This window comes from Physeter macrocephalus, chromosome 2, assembly GCF_002837175.3.
Source record: "Physeter macrocephalus isolate SW-GA chromosome 2, ASM283717v5, whole genome shotgun sequence".
Classification (NCBI taxonomy): Eukaryota; Metazoa; Chordata; class Mammalia; order Artiodactyla; family Physeteridae; genus Physeter; species Physeter macrocephalus.
In genome coordinates, this window is record NC_041215.1 from 137,126,827 (window position 1) to 137,148,742 (window position 21,916).

At 57.1% G+C, this 21,916-nt stretch overlaps 1 protein-coding gene and 2 long non-coding RNA genes across 9 annotated transcripts in view; 2 read left to right on the forward strand and 1 right to left on the reverse strand.

The window, feature by feature from the left end:
• The window catches only part of HDAC4 (histone deacetylase 4), a 259,275-nt gene that overhangs the window by 208,095 nt on the left and 29,264 nt on the right, over nt 1-21,916 (reverse strand). Inside the window, exon 1 of one of the 7 annotated variants that reach the window (XM_055090965.1) lies at nt 13,181-13,287. The exons of 3 other annotated variants lie outside the window; for them this stretch is intronic. Coding sequence is in view for 2 of the 4 variants with exons in the window: in XM_055090974.1 (XP_054946949.1) it covers nt 4,595-4,632 (38 nt within the window). In the remaining 2 variants the exon portion in view is untranslated. 3 more of the 7 variants (XM_055090979.1, XM_055090967.1, XM_055090974.1) reach the window with 3 other exon arrangements.
• On the forward strand, nt 1,505-11,068 carry LOC114484776 (uncharacterized). The gene is made up of 3 exons (XR_003678074.2): nt 1,505-1,586; nt 4,860-6,645; nt 7,292-11,068. It is a non-coding gene; the product is annotated as an uncharacterized lncRNA (long non-coding RNA).
• LOC114484779 (uncharacterized) lies at nt 13,407-20,176 on the forward strand. The gene is made up of 2 exons (XR_003678078.1): nt 13,407-16,565; nt 19,962-20,176. It is a non-coding gene; the product is annotated as an uncharacterized lncRNA (long non-coding RNA).

A 21,916-nucleotide genomic window follows, 5' to 3' on the forward strand; every position in this document is an offset into this window, starting at 1 on the left:
AGAAGACCTCAGCGGGAAAACATCGAATTACAAGTACTTGCTAAGCACCTGCGAGGGCGCCGGCAGCCAAAGGTAACAGGAAAACACCAAGTCTTCCAGGCACAGCAAGAAAAAGGAATGCAGGTTTACCAGAAGTTGTTTCTGGAAGGAGCTGGGCCACTCAACGGGTCCCCTTCCCCTACCCCACCCTCCACGTTCCGCCACCCGGACAGCAGACCCTTCTCAAATGCAGGGGTCTGGGGTCACATTTATGTGCTCTGTCGCCCCACCGACTCAGACGAGGACCACCGACCACACGGGCGCCGCCCGAGGGGAGGTGCGCGAGGCCGAGGCGGGGGCAGGCCCGTCACGGGAGGCCTGTCCCCGCTCCCAGCGACGATGGCAACCTGCCCATCGGCTCTGCCTTTCGGAAGGGCTCTCCGGCAGCTGCGGGAGGGGGTGCTGGGAAATCCAGGATCTGTGCCTCCCGGGTGAGAGGCGGCGGTAGCCGCGGCACAGAAAAGGCAAAGGGAAGAAACAGATTTTTAGGAGAAGGACAGCTGCGTTTGGGAAACTGATGAAATGTCAAGAGTGGAGACAAAGGGAAGAGTCCGACCAGGCCAGGTTCAGGTGGGTGGGGCTGTCTTTCCTCGGGCGGAGGGACGGGGACGGGGGAGAACATGGTGGGGAACAATTAGGGACACAGAGCTGTGTCCACGGGCGCCCCAAAGCCCACCACGGGCGAGGCTCGGGCCAGGCGCAGGGCTGGACACGGAAGGGAGCGGCCAGGGCCGCGCCTGCCTGGAAGCGGGGGCAGGAGAGGGCAGGTGGGCAACAGCCTCAGAGGCGGCCCTGCTCCGGCCTCAGCTCCTCCGTGTCCTCCTCAGGGACACCGTGGGCATCACTGCTCAGTCCTGCCGACACCGGGCACCAGGGCAGGCGGCCAGAAAAGCGCTGCTCCAGTTCTTATTCCACAATCAACCTCCAAGACCCTCCACGTCCGGCAGCGGAGGAAGCGTCAGGCCGGCTCCGGGACGACACCCATCAGCACGGCCCGCATCCCCGAGCATTCTCAAAGCGTGCCCACGCCACCCGGAGACGTCATTACAGCAACGTGTGAGTGCAAGGTGCAAGCGAGCAAAACTTCGCAGTCATCAAGAAGCCAGCCTGTAGAAACACCAGCACACGAGGAGGACGCGCGAGAGGGACCGGGAAGAGCCGTGCCCACGTGTTCGCAGCGGCGACCACCGGTGACCGGGTCAGGAGAGGACGGTGAGGGACCTTCCTCCCCGTCTGCAAATACTTCTACCCTCTTACCAATTTCCTAAAATAAACAGTTCCCACCTTTACGATTAGAAGAGAACAAAGCATCGTTGTTTTTTCAAAGAGAACGCACTTGTCATAATTATTTTATAGTTTGCTGCTTCCTTTCACGCTTGTACTTGCCTAAAGCTTTCCTGTCTTGTGTTTAGTTTACTGTTCCTGTTGAGTTTCGTTTTATTTCTTAGATAAAATGTCCTCGCCCAAACCAACAGCAAGTCACTACTGAGGATTTTCCTGCATGAACAGCCACCTGTATTCCTGAGGCCACCTTCCTTCCAAACCAGGTAGGGAGCTGTGCAGGAACCGGGAACCCGGTGAGCTACGTTCTCTTTCTAAGACACTTCTCTGCTCGGCCGCCAACTCACACTTCACTTACAGTGGCTTCTCAGGGGGCCCCTGGCTCCAACCTTGCTCTCAAGTCAGAGACAGGGACTGGAGCTCACGAGCACGGACCCTGGTCTCACACACGAGAGACCCGAGGACATGAGCACCCTCGTGCCCCATTCTACAGATGACACCGCTGAGGCCCAAAGAGGCTGGCGGCTGCCCCAGACGCCCGGGCGGGGAAGGACAGCAGCCTTGCGGGAGCCTGGGCGTGGGGACGCCAGCACCTGCCCCGGGCGCTGCGTTGGCACAGACGGAAAGGAAGCACGTCCACAGATACGTGTCACACGCACACACAAGCACGCACGGCACGCTCAGCCACAGGTGTGCCTCGGGCACGGAGGTGTCACCGTCCCACGGAGGAGCCTTCCTCCGCAGCCCCGGTGCAGGGCCCCTGCCTCACAGCCACGCGGGGCAGGCGCGCTCAGCCCCCGTCCCCCGTCCGAGTCCCACTGCCCGCGGGCCGCTGCCCGCTGGTTCCTCCTGTTTTCATCACTGCTTATCGTCTCTGTACTTTAAACGCAGATGGCCGGCTGAGGGCTGACACTCAGCTTCTAAGGGTCTCCACCTTTCCTGGGGCCTCAGATACCCTGCAGGGCTTCCTGGGATCAGGGTCACAGCACTGGCTGGCGTTTACCAGAACCCTCACTGTTTTCTTAGGACTGAGCATTTATCTGATCATCTCTGGCTCTTTTTCATGAACATCAGTCATTAAAAAAGAAACCTGGCAGGACTTCCCGATGCACCTGGGGACAGTGAAATGGGCGTTTGTCACACCAGACCCTGCAGATGAGCTTCATGGGGCCAGGGTGGGTCAAGGGTGGAGCACAGGAGTCAGGGCTCTGTACCTGAACGGAGGGGCCTTTGGGAGCAGATACATTTAGAAAACACCGGATGAATGGTTAAACTCGCTCACCAGGCCTGTCTAAATGAGACGATCTTGGAACTATATGCCCTAATTTCCCTTGACATCCGATATTTGATTATTCTTGTCAAAGAAATGAAACAGTGATCTTGATGGCTTCCAAAAGATGTTCCCTGGGGCACAGGAAAAACAAAATAACAAAATTCTCACTTCTGTTTGTTTTTATATTTTAAAAAAGGAATTAGCTTTACGCTACTTAGCATAAAGGCTGAGCTGTGCCCTCGCCCGGGTCCCTGTCGAGGACACGGGGAGGGCCCCCTGGAAGCCAGGATGGGAGCATCGGATGGCCCTCTGGGCCTGGGTCCCCTCCCGGCCTCAGGGGCCCGACCGAGCCGCACTGTTAGCTCTGCAGGAACCAGGGTCCAGGATGGGCAGGCAGGGGGGCATCTGCCCCCTCAGACTTCCCACGAGCGGCAGGCACTTTCCCCAACCTCTGAAATGGGGACTGGGGCATCCAGAGCTCCGTGGACACGGTGTTCTGTCAGAGAATGGGCCTCTGAAGAAGAACACCAGCCTGCCCAGGAGCTGTGCCTGGCGCCCCTGGCCTCTGGGGAGCCACTAACCAACCTCATTCATGATGTGAGCTCAGCGCAGGGGCTCAGGGGACCAGAGCTCGGGGTGAGGACGCCCTTCTGCGGCTTGGGGCGCAGCAGGGTCACGAGCTGACCTGCAGGTGACGCCCTCGGCCTTTGTCTCTGTCTGGTTCACTGACGTCGTCGTTTCCGACACGGGACAGCCCAGTGTTGAGACAGAGGCCCAGACTCTGCTGGTCAGCGCATGCGACCACGAGCCCTCGGTCCCCGCACCGTGCCTGCAGCCCCCCTACCTAGAGGGCGGCACCTTCGCCTGGGCCACATCCTCCTGAGCTGACGAACCTCTGTGGCGCCAGGTCACGCGAGCATCACCCAGGCCCTCCCCACAGAAATCCCGCTACACCTCGGACACACCGGCCACCGTGGCTCCAGGCCTCGCTCGGGACAGTGCCTCCCTGCTCAAGCCCGCCGGACACAGGCTGCCCCACCTCAGACGCCACAGACACAAGAAGAGACCTCGGGAGGCCGTGTCCGTCCTGCCAGAACTCTGGAGAAAGCTGAGTCCCGCCGAGTGTCCACTCATTCTCAACACAGAGAGGTCAAAGGTCTTCTTCCAACCAGGGAGCGGCCGTGGGCCCGTCTCACAGCCACCACAAGGCCACCCATCGCGACCGCTGCCGCCACGCGTGCGTCTACCCCACAGCACTGCCGTCACGAGAGGATGCGGTAAAAAGACAGGGATTAAGGAAAATGTGGAAGAGAAGAGACCTGTGCCTCCCGGATTTTAAGTCCGCTGAACCCATCGTGGGTGAATGCATTCGATACATTCACACGAGATAGTCATATGATTAAAAAGACTCAGCAGACTAAAGCGTAAACAAGAAACACCAAACCAAATACTCTTCCTCACCAAACGCTTGGAGGACAGCAAGCCAGGGGCAGGCAGGATAATGCCTGGGCATTCCGGAAGCGGACAGGCTGGGACCCAATCCAGGCTTCGTGACCGGTTCGGCTGGTCCCCTGGACGAGCTGCGGCTGGCGGAGCCCCGGGCATCACGAGGGAGGAGACAGCGGCCTCCAGGGCCCGACTCACGGTCGGGACCCACAGACACGACAGCCCTCGCGTCTCAGGGGAGACCCGGGGCCTCTTCGGCTCAAGCGTGTACACACGGCAGACCCGCTAGCGCCGAAGCCCTTCTGTCACCACCGTCCCTCGAGCTGACGAGCCTCCGCGTGCCAAGTGCTTTACAGGAGGTTCCTCGTTCATCTGCACAGCGCGCGCTCGTGCTAAGCTCTGCTTTATCTAAATCCCGGGGAGCAGCGCAGGCATGGGCAGCGCAGACTCTGCCTCGCTCGACAGAGCCCTGAGTTCACAGCCGCAGCTCGCGTATCCGGAGCCGACAGCGGAGATCATGACACGCCAGCGACGGGGGCTGGATACGGCACCTACCTTGATAATGCGAACGTCCGTCTTAGAATTATTTTCATGTGATTGCTAAGAATCTCTCCCAGACTTAACCGTGTCACACGATGAATAACACGATTTAATCAAAAAAAAAAAAAAATAAGACCGTGTGAGGAAAATCCCCTTCTTTGTCTGATATTTAAAAATTGGGATTGGGTGGCAGCCTGCCACCGTGAACAGTCCCCACATGCCAAAACGTCAATGCCAACACATCAATGATCCTTTTTTTTTCTTTTTCTTTTAACGGTAGAAAGAACAGCTACCACCAAGCACAGCTATTTCAGGCAGGGAGATCGAACGGCGCCATAGGAGCACAGAAGGGGCTAGAAGTTATCTCAACAGCTTAAGAAAAACACGTGCACGGTCTGATCCCAGGCAGACGCTGCTCGGGGCATCAGACACGAGAAGAGGCGAGCGGGGCTGGAGGGTGCCCTTGGCCACATGTGTGCAAGGCGGGGACGGCTGCACGTATTTACTGGCACTGACGCTTCAGTACGCTGATGACCAGCGTTTACTTTCCGGCTAAGTCACTTCCAAACGTCCACCCAGCAGCACAAGATGAATCCCTGAGGGACCGAGGGGCCCAGGGTGGGATCATGGAGTGGGTCTGTCTACACGGATGGCTCCCTGTGAGTTTCCAGACCCTGGCCTGAGCAAAAGGCCATCTGGACACCTGTCGGCCTGCGTGTCCGGCATCCCCCCATGCCCGAGCCGCATGCTCCCGGCTGTAACCCGAGAGGGACGCACCGGCCAAGCCAGACCAGTGACGGGACACAGCTGAGGACGGAGCAGATGGGAGGGGAGGGGACCAACCGGGGGGAGGGGACAGAAGAGTGGGTGATGCCGCCTCGGGGCTTCCGCAGTTGTGTCCTGTGAACTTCTCCCCGGTTCCACCAGCGACCCCCCGGCTTCTGTTGCACCACTGAGGCCAGATGAACCCCCGCCCCAGAAGGGTGGGTGGCCCTCTCGGCGGCACAGGACTTCCACTGCCCCGCCTTGCAAACAGCCTCGAGAAGGGGCCTAAATTCAGTGACCGCTGCCCGGGCTGCTCCTGTCAAAAGCGTCCCATTCCCACACAAGCACCCTTTTTTTTTTTATCCCCACCAGGAAACTCAAAAGGAGTAAGCCTTGTACCTTCAAATAGCTGCACAAAGCCCTCAGCCTGGAGCCCTCCCCAGTGCTGGACCATGGGAGCCACCAGCCACCTGGGGCGGCTTACACGGAAATCAACTACAATGAAATAAGATGTAAGACCGGCTCCTCGGCCGCACCGGCCACATCGGAGGTGCTTGACGGCCACACGTGGCTCGTGGCCTCCACTGCGGAGCTGAGGTCAGCCCACCACGCGGATGTCCCTGATCAGAGCTCCGAGGAGGGCTCTTCTTTACAAAGCTGTCTTTGTACCAGTGTCTTTCCTCTTCCTCCAGGTGAGCACGAAAAAACCCTCCCAGGAGGACTCGACTCTTGTTTCGGCAAATGTGGATTAATCCGACTGAGTTTTCCTGCCAAGTGCACGTGAAAACACAGAAGTGGGAGCAGCACACCCTTGGCGCCCAGCGAAGCTCTGGGAGCTGCCACCACGCCCAGTCCCTCTCCAGTCCTTACAGAGCTTTCCAGACGGCCCTCTCCCCCTCCTCCCTTTCCATGACTGCACTCTGCTTGGTGGTGGGAGAAACGAGGCACGGCAAAAGCACAAAGCCCAGCTCCCTCATCGCGCCCGTCTGCGCCCGGGCTGTCCCAGGACTGCAGGGCCCAGTCTCCACAAGCAGGGCCCTCGCTCTGGGCGGCCCCCTGCACTGGGAGCACCCCTCCAGGGCCGCTCCTGTCTCTCCCCAGCCCCAGGGCAGAGCCGGGCCCTGCACCTGAGCCCTCTGGCAGACACCCAGCAGCCCTCGTGGGCGGCGGCCTGTCTCTTGCCACCATTACCTACCAGCCGAAGGCACCTTCTGGAGAAAGGAGCCCCCTCACCCCGTGCCCTCATTCTGAAAAGTCAGCGCCCCTTCCGGCCTCTATAAGAAACGACCGTCAGCTCAGGGGTATGTTCCTAAGGTTTGTGAGTTTCTCACTCCTGCGGGATGTTCTTTCTGCCTGTTTGGCCCAAATGTGACCGTCCTCTATCCGCTCTTAAAGTAGCCGCGAGTCTCCAGGAGAGCCGCGGGCAACGCCACCCCGGGCCCTCCACGCCGGCCGGCCCGCACGTCGGAGCCCTGCTGGCGCTTCAACCGTTTGCTTCCGAGCCGTCGCCGCCGTGCGAGTGCAGGCGAGGCTGCTGGACGAAGCACCTGACCGGGCTTGTCCCTCCGGCAGGACGGGACGATCCCGGTGTCTGAGATCGTGCCCACCCGTGCTTCCCCAGAGGGCCCCGCTGCATGTTTAGGACAAGAAGGCTGGTCCCCCAAGCAGGGAGAGAGAAGGAGCCCGCGTCATGGCCACGGAGACCGAGGGGTCCTGATGGGGCGCCTGGAGGCCAGGGCGGCGGGTGGGGGGGGACCCTCCTCGGCGTGGGGGACGCCGGCCAGGCCTGTCCCCCAGTGTGAGGCCCAGCCCTGGGGACAGGAGCAAGGACCCACATGAGGTGGTCTGAGGACCGGGCTCCCGGGAAGCCACCGGGTCTTGACGACTGGAAAGAACTGTTTCTTTCTTTTTATCTATTCTAATGTACTTATTTTTGTCTTTCTGCAGTGCCTGGTTAACGTTTCACTTCCTCTCATCGAGACCTGTCCTCCACTGGAAAGGGAAATAGCTCCCCTCCTTTTGCAATCAATGCCAAACAACTCTGGCGGGGCCCGAGGGGTGAGGGGTCCTGGGCCGTGGTGCCCTGGGGCGCGGGGCCCTGGGCTGTGGTGCCAGCCTATCCTAAGCACGCCGTGAACTGGACACGCATCGGTGAGCCCGGCTTTGCTCTTCTGGTTATTTTCTCACTCCAGCTGTTTTGCTTTGTCCGCCTCTTGAAATCGCTTGTCATCATAATGTTTTCAGCTTTTTTAACTCACAGTTGAGAACAGCAACCTGTTGAGTCGCTGCCTCCACGATCTTCTCATCAAGTGAAAGCTTCCAGTCGGCCCCGAACGCCACCCGGGTTACCGGTGCAAATGGCTCATCTGTAAACTGCGTACCGGAGCCCCCAGAGACCTCGTTCCTCATCCCTAAAAAGAAGCTTCGGCGGCTGCGTGTCCGTCACAGAAGCGGGACCCGCGCTCACCCAGCCTCCAGGGCAGGCCCGGGCCCCAGCGTTTCTGCCGGGAGCTCTGGAAGCCCCCCCAGCGCCCCGATACCCAAGGCCCCCTTCCCCCGGTGTCACCATCGAAGTCCAGCGTCAAGCCCCCATCGCGCACCCGCTAAGGACGTGTGCGCCTCTGAGTCCGAGGCCTCGCAGGCCCTCCCCGCCCCGCTCCCACCTCGGCCCCTCCCTCACTGAGGCACCCAAGGCGGGCACAGCCCGCCGCTGCGACCAGACGGCCTGCGCCGCAGCCCGGCCGCCCCATCGGTGACCGCTGGCCTCAGCCAAGTCTGCTGCCTGAGCCTGCCTCACACGTGAACGGGTCAGTGCGGCAAAGGCAAACGGCGGAGCCGGAGGCCTCGCTCCCCGCGGCCCGGCAGGAGCCGCCAGCCCAGCACCTGGCCAGGAAATTTCACTACCTGCCCTGAGCATCACACAAGCTAAGCCACGTAAACCGGCCGTGAGCATGAAGTGATACTTGGTGGTGGCCTGGTGTCACTTTCATTCTTCATAATCTGAAAACGCAGATTAACGCACCAGGGCCGGCTGAACTCTCAGGGCCGCCACGCAGCTCAGATGGAATAACGTGACATACAGGAAAACATCGTAAAGACTCAGGATGAATTAACCGTTCAAGTCCTTTAAACTTCCCGCTCCTTCGAAAGGCTGTTTTTAAAGGGGAGCTGGGCCAAAGGCAGAGTTTTGCACAGAGGACGATGTCCCCCTTTGCCAGGCCCCGTAAACACCACCGGGTCCCGTCAGGAGGCCCCAGGAGTCAGGGGCCCACTGGGCCGTTCCCCGTGCCTGCCGACACCCGGGACGACTGTTTCCTAAACCGTTTAGTAGGAATTAGGAAGGACAGTGAGAGCCTCCACCCTCGGGAGCGGGAACAGGATTCCAAGTGTGATCTTCTAAATTAGCAAAAAGAAAAAATAAACAAAAAACCTACAAAAGTGCACATGACTTGGAGGCAAGGTCTTCAGGGGGAGCGCCCCCGGCCCAGCAACAGGCTTTCGGGGCGGTCGGCCGGGGCATGGCGGGGCCCGCCCTGCAGCCCCTCTTCTCAGCAAGACCTTCGCGTGGGGCAGCACGCACTGAAGGCGGTTAAGGGGTCCTTGGATCAGGGGCGACGATAAATCAGTCTGATGGCGCCGATACGGCCACGTTCATCCGACTGTTCGTTTGCTCTGTTTTCCGACTGCGATGACAGTAACCGAGTAGTTGGTTCTCACGCGGGCTGCAGTCTGTCGGTTTCTCAACGCGGGGGCAGATACACGGTACACGGGCAGGCGACACGGTACGTGGCAAACCTGCGTCCTCATCACGTCCTCGGGCTGATGGCGGGAACACTCCTCACGCCTTCCGCCCAACGGCTGTGCCGCGCCTGCCTCGGTGGCGCGCTGTGGGTCTATGTCCGCTTTCCTGGGGAGTCTGAGTGCCCCCCAGAGGCCATACCGTGGGAGCACCCTCCCCCCGCACCGGAGCCGGTGGCCGGACAACCCTGCTTCCGCCCCTTTCTCTGGAGCAGCCGCTCCGCCAGAGTCTGGAAAGGGGCAAGGAGCTTTCTCACTTTTAGTTTTGTTTCTTTTGTATATATAACACTATTTCTGCATGATCTATTTTCAAATGAGAATTCCAAAATCACTTCTAGACGTTTCCAGATTGGTAGGCAGAATAAATAAAAACTTCGTTTGGTTTTCAATCATGTTCAAATTATCTGCATATGTGCAGCTTAGTTTCATTTAGTTACTAAATTCTAGCCATGCCTAGACAAAAATGGACCAATGAAACCTTTACCTCCAAATTTAACTATGTTTACAGACACACACACACTTGAATTTGTACAGATGAATCTTCAGCAAACCCTTATCTGACGCCCGTTTATCTTAAACACATTTGGGGACACAGCTGTCACTGCCCTCAGAGGCCATGAAGCTAAGCAACCTTCAGGCTGGCCCTGCAGGCGGCGAGCATACAGAAATACGCAGAAGAATGAACAGCTGTGGGTACGCTCGACGGGACAGTGCCTCCCCGCAGCGGAAGTCATCCCCAGCGTTCCGGACTCTGCCCAGCTTACTGCGTAAGGACTTCAATAATTACTGGGGGTTCAAGATCTCAGAGTGCTGCCGACTGCAGTCAGTCTTGCTCCCAGAAATTGACAACGACGGGTCTGGGCTCACAGGGACCCCAGTTCTTCCCCGGGAGCTCACCGCTCTGAATAACCCCCCGATTTCCACTTGGTTTCCTCGTCCCCCACCTCTTCCTGCGTGAGGAGGCAGGAGCAGCTCAGCGCTCGGGGTGACTCCCAGGGCCCACTGGTCGGACGTGAGCCGCTGACCCAGGCCCCGAGGTCAGTGGCTGGAGCCGCGGAGCCGACTTCCCGAGGGCATGAGGCCCTCAGAGGCCACCCTGGCCGGGCTGCTCACCGAGTGTCACCGCCGAGGCGCTGAGGGCTCCACTCACACCTGCTCCAAGGCCACGCGCTCCCGCGGAACACGCCTCTGGGCCCCGCGCTCAGCCTGTCTTACAGCCACCGAGGCCGCTCCGACCACACTCCAGCACCGCAGGCTTCACGATTCCACGCAAAACGTATGCTGGAAAACATGCTCTTCACTTAAAACAAGCCGTAGGACACCTGCTCAACAGCAGGGCAGGGTCCCGGCCCCCGGGAGTCCCCGTGGGCCTGGCTGACGGCGGGACAGCAGGACCGAGGCCCTCGGGCACGGCAGAGCCTGGCCCCAGTGCCCGCCTGGTTTGAAATGGTGACTAGGGCGTGGGGGTGGGCAGTGAGAGCCAAGGCAGGGCCCCCATCCCCCAGACGACAACTGGGGACCCAGCCTTGCTTCCCACAGAGCCCCGCCCTGGGCCGGGACTGTTCAGTGAGAGAACCCTCTGGAAGGGGCTCCTGAGAAGCACGGGATGTCACGAGCCCGGCGTGACGGGGGCAGCAGGGGCCACGGGGGCTGCAGGACAGGGCGTGGGCCTGTCTGTGTCCTCAAGTCCATGCTCCGGCCAACGACACCGCAGAGAACCCTCCAAGGGCCGAGCTGTCAGGGTGCCCCTTTTCAGGCCCGGCCCCGGCACAGTCTGCTTTCTTTTGGCCTCGGGTGCTCAGAAGGGTCTGGAACCCTGAAACGAAGGAGGAGAAGGGCCCTGGGCACAGCCCGGGTCCCGGAATGGGCTCCACGCCCTCGGCCAGGCGGGGGCTTTGCCCAGAACCCTCCGGGGAACAGGGCTACTTTTAGAAGTATGAAGAAGGGGTCGCATTTAGAAAAAAAGCCCCACAGAGCCCGAGGCCAAGGTGACAGCGGCCTCCCAGCGACGCCCAGGGCCACTGCTGGGACCCGGGGTGAGGGGCCTGGGAGGGTAGAGGGCTGGACGGCCAGGTGCTGGGACCCAGGGTCAGAAGGACACGTCCTCCACATCGCTTGGGCCGCCCCCGCTCGCATCTACGAAACGCACACCGCTGCTCCGTAGCCCCGTCACCACCCGTGATGCTAAACACGCTTTTCTAGATGGTCAAAGGGCAACTCCTGCTCGAGAGAATGATCTTAGGAGAAGTGCTACTTACTGAGATAATTTTCTGGCAACCACATCTGGACGGCCAAACGCCGTCGGTGGATTTTTTTTTTCAAGTTCTCTTTCAGAACAAGCAAAATGGAAGAAGGATGTTCGAGTGTTTCACGCTTTCTTCCCAGGACCCAGATCTAGGAATTGCGGCCCACTCTTCTACAGCATCCCACTTCGTCAACGTCAGGATTCCTGCCCTCGTTTCTGAGGTTCACACGCAGACGGCATGGAAGGCTCAGGAGCAGGCGCCCAGTGAGGCCCCTCGGCCACCCGGATGCAAGTGGCCGCACAACGTCCAGGCCCTGCCTGGCCAGGACCCCGCTGTGAGACGGCCCGGGGGGGCAAGTCATTCACCCTCTCTGAGCCTCAGTTTCCTCATCTGTGAAATGGGGGTCATAAAAGCACAGCTCTCCCTCGACTTTCAACGGGGTTACGTCCTGATAAGCCCATCCTACGTTGAAAATATCGTCAGTTGAAAACGCACTTAATACCCGTGACCTGCTGACCCTCTCACAGCTGAGCCTCAAACCTTAGAGGTGCTCAGAACACTTAGGTCAGCCTACAATCGGGCAAAACCATCGAACCCCAAGCCTGTTTCCCAGTGAAGTGCTGACTGTCTCATGTGATTTACTGGACACTGTCCTGAGAGTGAAACCCAGAACAGCTGCCAGTGTATCGGTCGCTCACCTGGCGATCACGGGGCCGACGGGGAGACGCGCCGCCCGGCATCACGAGAGGGGGTCGGACCACGTACCCCTGCCCAGGAGAAATGCAAAACCCAGAATTCGAAGTACGGTTTCTACCGAGCCCGAATCACTTTCACACCGTCGTAAAGTCGAGCCATCCTAAGTCGGGGACCGTCTGTACCTAATTTTCTAGGTGTTTTGAGGACCGTGTAAGCAATTTCAACACACTTAGCACAACCCAGCACCCAGAAGCACTCTAAACACTAGCTGTCATTTTACAGACGGGAAAAGCGAGGACCCAGAGGGGAGTCCGTACTCAGGACTGGAAGCAGCCACAACCCCTCTGTGCCTCAGGGGGACGGCTCCCTGGACGCAGTGCAACGCGGTAACCGGAGTGCCACTCAGCAGGGATTTTCCTAATAAGAATGTAACACTTCCACGAGGCTTTAAAGCGACCCAGGAGGGAAGCTCACAGCCAAGAACCCCAGGCTTGTTTCCAGAGGGTCTTCATGGAGAATTCTCAAATCTGCAGATCTCTCTGGAAGGTGAACTTTCAGAAAATACCAATAACAGAGATACTTTTGGTTGTCAGGCAAGGGTAAAAAACCACCATTCAGGGCCAGCCACCCCTGCCAGCGGCGGAGGCTCTACGCTTCTGATCCAGGTGAGTTTGCTTTTCATATTTCACAAGGGCAAAGGTCCGTGTCCACGGTGCGGGCCAGGTGGAGGTGGTCAGTAAAGCCTCTGGGTGTCCGGGAGGGACCAGGCCGGGCAGGGGCTGCCCCCGAGACACCCAGAGTTGGCCCCCTGAGTCCCCCTGCTCCGAGAGCCCCCGGCTGCCAGAGCACCCCCCAGCCTGCTCCCCACCAGGCTCTCTAGCCCCTTCCCAGCCAGAGGCGGACGTCCTCCACTCTCAAACCCAAGCTGAGCCCGAGCACGTAGAGGCCGCTCACCCCCTGACGGGTCTCAGCATTCCAAGCGGATCCCGGGGAGCGAGTCGCCGGGTCTCCCAGAACCGTCATCACAAAACTGCGCGTGGGAAGCCCTCCACGAGCTTCTCAAGAAAGAGTTAACCACGTGGCGTCTGTACGGTACCTGCCGCCAGGGCCTTTCTTTAGAGCCCAGGAGCCCCTCCAGAGCCGGTCCTCCCAGGGCACCGGGCCTGGGTCGGAGGAGAGAACGCAAGCGGTGCCGCCGCGCTTCCTGGCGAGGAATTCACGGCTCCGCCCGACATCTGGTTTCTATTTCATACCCGTGCTGTCACATTACATAACAAGCAGATGATACGCGGGGTCACTGCGGACTCGGCCGGCACGCCGTTTACACTCGGCCCACAGCCACCAGACCATGGCTGGCACCGAGGCCGCGCGTCCCAGCTGAACCCCACGCGTCCCAGCTGAACCCCGCGCACCCTGCTGAAAGCCACACCGCCTGGCCAGCGCTGGGGCTGAAGGGATTTCAGATCTCACTCTCCTCGCTGCGGCAGGGACCTCGGACGTAACTAGGGAAGAGCTACTTCAAGGGCACGGTTTAGCTGTAAGACAGGCACTGCCCCGGGCAGCCTGGGGCTGGCTAAGGAAAGGCCTTGAGCCCCAGGGTCAGAGCGGGCTGACCTCCACCGGCAGGGCTGGCCCTCTGCCCCCTGCGTGGCGTCGTCTGAGATCGCTGGACGGAGCCGCTGGCCTGAGCTGGGGGGCAGGTCCCCGGGGAGCGGTGCCCTCTGGCACTACTGGTGTCTGGCCTCCGGCTTCATCCCCGCAGGCCGCTCTCTCCAGGAGGCTGAGCCTGGGCAGGGCCACCAGGCAGACCTCAGGGCAAAGGCGACAGTCACTGGCATCTGCCACCACGCACTACGCAAACAGCCACCGAGAGAGAAGGAATGCCCGCCCGGTCACACTGCGAACCCACCCCACGATCGTCTCTGCAAGAGACGTCAACGGTGTTTACCTACGTTTAAAAAAAAACCACACAGGCACGGGATGAACTGTCTGCCTCCTAATATTTCTTCCAGTTCAAGAAGAGTAAATTCGATTTTACAAAGAAAAAACCAGAATCTCCCAGAGTGGGACGGCTGCTGGGCAGCCGGAGGCCAGAGCCAGGTAGCCTCCCCCAGGGCGCTGTGCGGCCTCCGCGGCACGTGAGTAAGGATGACCGCAGCCATCAGCACACTGGCTTTGCCCCGTGTTGCAACGCTTGGCACAGGCGCGCCGGGCAGCATGTGTCACGGGTCACGCAGAGAGCAGCATGAAGCATCCTCACGGGCGTCAGCTGTCTCTGTCCACAGACACCTAACACCGAGGGCTGCTTGGCAACATCCGGGAAATGGACAAGCCTGAGTGTTACCAGCAAGCTGAAAACGACAGACTCTCGAAATGGAAGACACTGAGGACCGCGGGCCTGGGGAGAACGGAAGCCCCCGACCCATGCGTCCAGGGCTGGGCTCTGCGCTACCGCACAGAAAGGGACAGAGGGGCGCCCGACGGAGAGGACAGCCCAGGCCCTCAAGGTCACACGTGAGACTCAGCTTTCACAGAACTTCATGCTTTTGTTTTAAACGAACACTAAAAAGCGTATTTTAAACTGCATTTTCATGCAGAAGTCCCCCGCTGAGACTGTAACACAGCACAGATGACGAAGCAGCAGCTGCCCCCGGGGGTGATGTGCTGGGGGAGCTCCGGGCCAGGGCCAGCCGGGTCCCACAGGTGCTCTGGGCCTCCCTGCAGGACCCAGAGCTCAGAGAGGAGCAGAGATGCTGTGGCTCCCGCAAGCGCTAAACTAACGTGGCGGGGAGACAGACAGAGAAGACTGACTCTCGAGAAAAGTCTCAGTGAAAAATCCAAAGTCACGAAAATCAAAACCAGATATTCTCCGCCGACATTGGAGGGAGCTCGGCAATAAGGTAAAACCATCACCATCAAAGGCACCACGATGCCAGTGCCCACTGCTGGCCTGACGCTCGGCTACTGCAAAGGAGGCCACGCGGGGCGCCAGGCGGACAAGGGCTGGACACCGGACCTGGCAGGCGAGCCCGCGATGCAGAGGGGCCCGGGGCTGGGGGCCGCTCCGCAGGGCCTCAGCCGTCGCCCCCTCCTAAGCGACCTCAGGGCCAGGGTCGTGACCCCTTGTCCTGGTCTCCAGTCCACGAGGGGCCAACAAGGAGGACGCTGTCACCACAGCTAAGAGACGCCACCGTCCCTCCCGCAAAGAGCCCTGAGGGACCTGCGGGCCCACCTCCTCAGACTGTGCACGCCCCGTGTGGAACGCAGCCACTGAGGGGTCAAGCCCACACTTCACATTTTGCCCTTTCTTCCTCAATTATCTGAAGGAAGGCCAAAGCCAGTTGCTAACATCCTGGAGTAAAAATGTCCCCTACTGTCCTCACTCTACAGCAAACACTGGACTGTTACTTAGTTTTGTTAAGAAAAATGAACCGCTCTACTGCCAAGCGGGGAAGCCAAATCCATTCTTCTCTTTGTGTGTCCAACTAAATTAAAGACTTCATGTTCGCCCTCCATAAAAAAGGAAAACAGCCCCTAAACAAGGACCATGGCGCTTTACCAACACGGCCCAGGGACGTGCAGCCGATTTCCTGTGAGCGCGCCGGGCACCCCCACCGCGGCAGCGCACAACAGGGATCGGTGCCGGTCCACCACTCCGTCCCCCAGAACGTGGCCCGGCCACGCGGAAAGAGGGCTTCAGTGGGGGGCACGCCCTTGGCGCCGGGCCCAGGCTGACACGAGCAGTGGCCTTGGGCAAACCGGTTCCTTCTGGGCTTCAGCTGTAGAATGAAGCTTTACGGTCCCTCCTGGTTCTGAACTTTGAGGAGGGATGCTCTGATGGCCCCCGTGCTCCTCTCTCTGGCCCGCACGTTCTCCCCTCCAATGGGGGTGGGTGGCCCAGCGCAGGGGGTGCCCGAGGGCCGGGACTAAAAAAGAAGCTGATGGTAAGAAGTTCCCTTGCTCAGGCTTGACCTCTGTACGTGGGAAGGTGGAGAGGCCGCAGGTCAGAAGCTCTGCCCCATCCTCCAGGCCCAACCTCTCCCTCTGACCAGCAGACAGATGTGCTGAGCACCGGAGTCTGGCTTCTGCTTGAATTCATTTCGTACTTTTAACTATACTCTGAACGGAAAGCAATAAAAGTACTTGACAAAACCAGCCGATGTCAATGTCCCTGCAGCAGTCAGTGACTAATTTTTAGCAGCGGAAAAGCGAGGGGCTTAGAACCCAAGAGATGATCACCCCCTGGGAACGTCCTCTTCTCTGAGAATGTAAATAAAGATCAGGGCTAAACCAACACAGCTCACCCCGGGCCCATTCTCCACGTCAGAGTGTGACATTAAACAGAACTTTGCCAGAGCAGCTTGGACTCTTCCTAAACTCTCAGGAGGCCGACGACGGCAGTTACCGGCAGTTCTCCATGTCACGTAACAGCATCCCGCGCCCCAGATCTTCCAGGCTCTCCGCCTGAAATCACGTACAAGGTGTGTTTCTTGTGAAAATAAGTGCCCTCGAAAGAAAGCCAGCTGAGGGCACTGCTGACAGAGTGGGGAGTGAGAGAAGCCCCTGTGTCTGGCCAGGCGGCAGATGGCTCTCTAAACTCTGCATCCAGCTGAGCTGGCAGGAGAGCAAGGAAGGCCCTCTGAGGGCAGGAACTCACGGCGGGGTGAACGGAGAGGGAGGGAAGGGTGTGGAGCCGAGGGCACGTCCTGAAGCTGCCCTAAGGCCACCCGCCTCGGCTGCAGCTCACTGGGTCACTGTTTAAGGTCCCCAGGGCCAGGAGAACAAGCTGGGGGTCCGAGCAGTAGGGAGTGAGGCCGAAGCTCCCCTTTAGGGATGTGTCCACGCCTGGCCTGATGCTGGCTGGGAGGGGGCAAATCTAGAAAGAAGACTCCCTGGGAATCCATAATCACAGACCACCTCATGAGGGGTTGCGGGGGAATCCAGACAACCCCGAGACCTGACAAACACCATGGCAACTGCATCCCGAAGTGCCTCCCAGGTGGGGCCACCGCGGCTGCTACTAACCCCGGCACCAGACACACATCCTCCCTGGGCTGAGCATGCTGTCAACCCCGAAAGAACATCCGTAAGAAGTTATATGGGCGTAAAGTCACAATCGAAAATCACAATGCAGGGAACAAACGCAGGCAGTGGGAGTCAGGCCGGGACAAAGTGCAAAAATTACAGGAAAATCGAACATGACCACGGTGTCATCTCAACAGCAGGCTTGAGGAAACAAACAGGGCCATCCAAGGATCACGGTGGAGAGAGTGACCATCCAGGACCATCACTCAGTAGCTGCACGACCCTGGGGTCCCACAGCCTCGCTGTGCCTCTCTTTCTCATCTGCCAAAGAGCAATGGTAACAGCTGAAGCTCCCCCCGGAGAAACGTGTAAGGGGTAAATGAGATCATCACTGATAGTCTCTATTTACCATTAACTATTATTACTAATACAAAACATGGCCAGGCACATTGGCAAACAATCTAAATGGAACTTGTAGAAACAAAAACTGTGATAATTAAAACAAAGTGAATGAGTTAAATAATCAATTAGATAGCGCTGAAGAGAGAACGGGAGAATAGCAAACCAGCACTGAGGAAATAAATGGGAATGCAGCACAGAGAGCCAAGGAGACGAAAGGTGTGAGAGGCTGGGGGCTGAAGGGCAGGGGAGGCGAGCCATCACACTTCCGATCCAGGAGGAAGAAGAGGACACGCAGGCCAAATGCACGAGGACTGCGAGAGCGTCCTAGGAAGCCCCTGGGCTTGAGCCTAGGGCTGGCACATGCAGCAGACAGAGAGCAGGACGTCCAGGAAGAGGCCCAGGGCTCATGGAGCTCCAGGGCAGGACAAGCTGGCATCTCATCCACCGCACAACGAGGGGCTGTTGATCAACGCTGGCCACCCGGCAAAAGATAAAATTAGATCCGAACGAAGCACACACGAGAGCAAGCTCCACGCAGATCAGGGACCTACCTGCCGAGGATGGAACAGACAAGCCCCAGAAGAAGACGTGGCCTGGGAACAGAGGAAGGCCTTCTAACTGCAACTCAAAATCCGGATGCAGTTAAAAAAAAAAAAAAAAAAAAAAGGAACTTGATAAGTTTGAACCACTGCGGGGGGCGGGGGGAAGGGGGTGGAGGAGGTTTATAGGGCAAAAGCACAAAGAATATGACGAATTCACCCTAAAGAATTCAAAAAATAACTGACAAACTGAGAGAAATTATTTGCGGTCTCTCTTACAGATAAAAGCTAATACCCCTTCCGCATAAAGAACTCTTAAAAATTGTGGGAACAAAGGCCAGAATCCTGACAGAAAACCAGGCCGAAGGCGTAAAGATGGAGAAAAGGCCTCTCACCGAGATCCCTCTCCTATCTATCAGATTGCCACAAAGTACCATCCTCTGCTCTCGGCCGTGTGGGAACAGGCAGCTCGCACCGCTGCTGCTGGGGATGCACGTGCCCAGCGCCCGCTTCACCCCGGAAGGCATGGCAAATTCTATCAAAATTGCATATCTGCTCATCTTTTGACGGCAATCACTTCTGCACACAAGTGGACGACAGGGCAGTGCATGAGCACCAGGTCCCTCGGGGAGCACAGTCCTCCGGGGCGATGCCGGCCCCCACCTTGGTGCCTGACGCAGGAGGGAGGCCCAGGAAGCCAGGGGCACGCACGCACGCACGCACGCACGGGGCGGGGACCGGGGAGGAGCTCCGTGGAGGGAGGGGGTGGGTTCCAGGACACGCTCTGGGGTGGAAAAGCCAAGCGCCAGTGAGCTACCTGTAGGATGTCCGCTTTGTGTAAGGAGGAAGGCAGAATAAAGGCCATTAATTTGCTCATTTGTCCAGAAGGGCAAGGTGGGAGGGCAAGGGGTGTCGGTGGGGCGGGGCGGTGGACCCGGGAAGGGGGGTGGGGGGAGGGGAGGGACGCAGGCACCGGGCGGGCGGGACCCGGGGCGCCACCCCTGAGGCCAGACCCCTGTACAGCACTGGCCTGGGGAACCACCTTCATGTTTTACGTACGCAGAAGTAAAAACAAAACCAAAAAAATCTCTAAAATGAAATACGGGCAGAAACACGTGAACCAAACCACATTGCAAATGAACAATATAACCACCCTGGGCTCGGGGAGGGGCGGGTAAGAACCATGCCACGTAGCTTTGGGATGTGGTATTTGGACAGTACTCGGACTCTACACCCTAAACAAGTACTGGACTCTAGGTAGTGGGTGTCCTTCTCACAAAGGCACAGATGAGCAGTTTCTTCCTGAGCATTTCGGGACTGAGTAACTAAGTAAATCTACCGTGCAGACGGGGAGCTACGCTTCCCGGTGTCGGGGGAGGAGGGAGTGACGGATACGGCGAAGGGTAGTTGAGGGGCCTCGCGAGGCTGGAGTGGAAGCAGGGCTGGGGGCTCATGGAGCGCTAGGTGGTGTGTGGCGTGCGCGTGCGCGTGCGCGTACCCGTGCGTGCCCAGACATCCACGTCCCAGCTCTGTCCGCTGGGCGGCCGAGGACCAGTGAGCACATCCAGCACGCAGAGCTTGCTTCCTAAATAGCAGCCCCTGAAAACGGACACCAGGCCTCCTTGGAGAATCAGCTGACTCCTGGGCAGGGGCAGGGAAGGCTCGGGGAGAGATGAGAACATCTTACTGTATCACAGACAGTAAGAGGGGCTCAAAAGTGCTGGGGGTCTGACAGGGGAGCCAGCACGCGAGGCTCCCATCAGCCAAACCAGGACAATCTGGGCACCAAAAGAGATAATGGTAACAAAGGATAACAATGAGAACAAACCCAGTTAATAAAATAGTCCAGTAGTCCAAACTAACGAAAATAAATAAATAAATAAGAAAGGAAAGTTCTTTTTTTTTTTACAGGAAAAAAGCCAACTACTGCATTAACAAGAATGACAGAACTAGAAAATCACCAAGACTACCATCATCACAATAACAGCTTCAGGCAAGAATCCTCACCGGATACTGAAACCAGGGGTCACTGAATGCCATGTAGGACCCTCTTGAGATCTAGGACATTGTTAGGACAACTGGCAACATATGAATCAGGCCTCTGATGAGACAACACTGTTGTATGGTTGGTAGTTTTCTGAGGTTGACTGCTGTGCTGAGCAGCTGATGACAGGCTGCCCTTGTTCCTGGGCAATAGATTAGTTGGAGGGTGGGGGGAAGGGTGTCATCTCAACCACTAACTTTCAAATGATTCTGAAAAAAATTATTTTTAAAAATATAAACGTATACAGTAATTCTCTACACTATTCTTGCAGCTTTTCTTTAAGTCTGAAATTACAGCAAAATTAAAAGTTAAAAGGACAAACAGAAAAAGTTAAGGGCTAAAACGTCCCCAGAATTTTTCAAAGACCCTCATCTCCACATTCAGCAAGTCAAAAAATATCAAGACGGATAAATGAAAACGCTTAGTGAAAATGCAGAACATGCTTAGAAGACTACGATCATAAAAGCACCAAGAGAAATAGCAGATTCCTACAAAGAAGACACGAATGTGGGCAGGGAACTTTAAACAGTGACAGTGGAATTTAGTGGGCCGACAATATTTTCAAAGTGCTGGGAAAAACAACTGTCCACTCAGAAGTGTCCACCTGCCATAGCAGACCACAGTGCTGGGGAAAGAATGCCATTTCAGACAGACAGAAAATGACAGAATTTACTACTGCAGGAACTTCTAAAGAAACTTCTAAAGGATGTTACTTTCGGCAGAGTAAGATCGAAAAAGAAGAAATGGTATGCAAATAAAATAAATATAAGATTAAAATTAAGAAGCCTGTATTCATCAAGAAAGACCACAGAGTAAAAGGACAAGACACACCTGCAAAAAGCAACATAACACATGTAACCACGTCTTTGTTATAATACACATGCACACACAGACACACACAGAAAGATCAGTTCCACAGATGAATAAGCAAAGAGAACAAACAACTGAACAGAAAAATAGGGACTTCAAATCAGAAGCTACAAATGCCCAAAACAAGATGCTCAAGTTCGCTGGCAATCTAGGGCAAGCACAGTGAGATCCAGTTTCATGAGCCATCTGGCAGGAAGCCACGGTGGGGGTCAGGGAAAGAGGACGCCGTGCAGCCACGCTGGGGACGGACTGGCATCGTGACCCAGCATCCCATTCCCAGGGAGGGACCCTCAAAAGACCCTGCAGGTGTGTGCCAGAAAACACTGAGGAGGATGTTACCGCGCCATGACTGAAGGTAGCAACACCCCAAGGCCAGCTGCAGGGCCATCCTTAGGAAAATGAGTAAGTGGTGAAAGCTCAGAAAATGGATATTGCTCAGCCCCAGTGAAAATTACTCAGTTACAGCTGCATGCACAAACATGAATCAGTCACCGAAACAGTTTTGTTTAAAAAAATCGTAAAGCATACAGCATGATTCCATTTACATCAAGTTCAAAAAACTAAAGTCATATTGTTGAGGAACACGTACATAAACATTTTTTTAAAGCCAAGGAGTGATAAGCAAACATGTAAAAGCCCTGAGAATGACCTCTACCTTACAGAGGGGAGTCAGCCCACTGCTCTTGGCTCTATTTTCTCCTTTCAATGATGCTCATTCTTTAATAGGTAAAATGTTTCATAATTAAAATTTAAAATATATACGTGTGGAAAAAATGTTGAAGGTACAACTGAAGTGGGCTAGAAAGTGATAAATCAATACAAAAAATAAATTTGGAGGGAATTACAGAGAATGGAATGCTGAACCCCACCAGCCCCTGACAGATGATATGGGTAGGTCCAAATGGACTAAATATGGAAATGAGGACATGTAATTTTTGAGACCCTTTTGCTA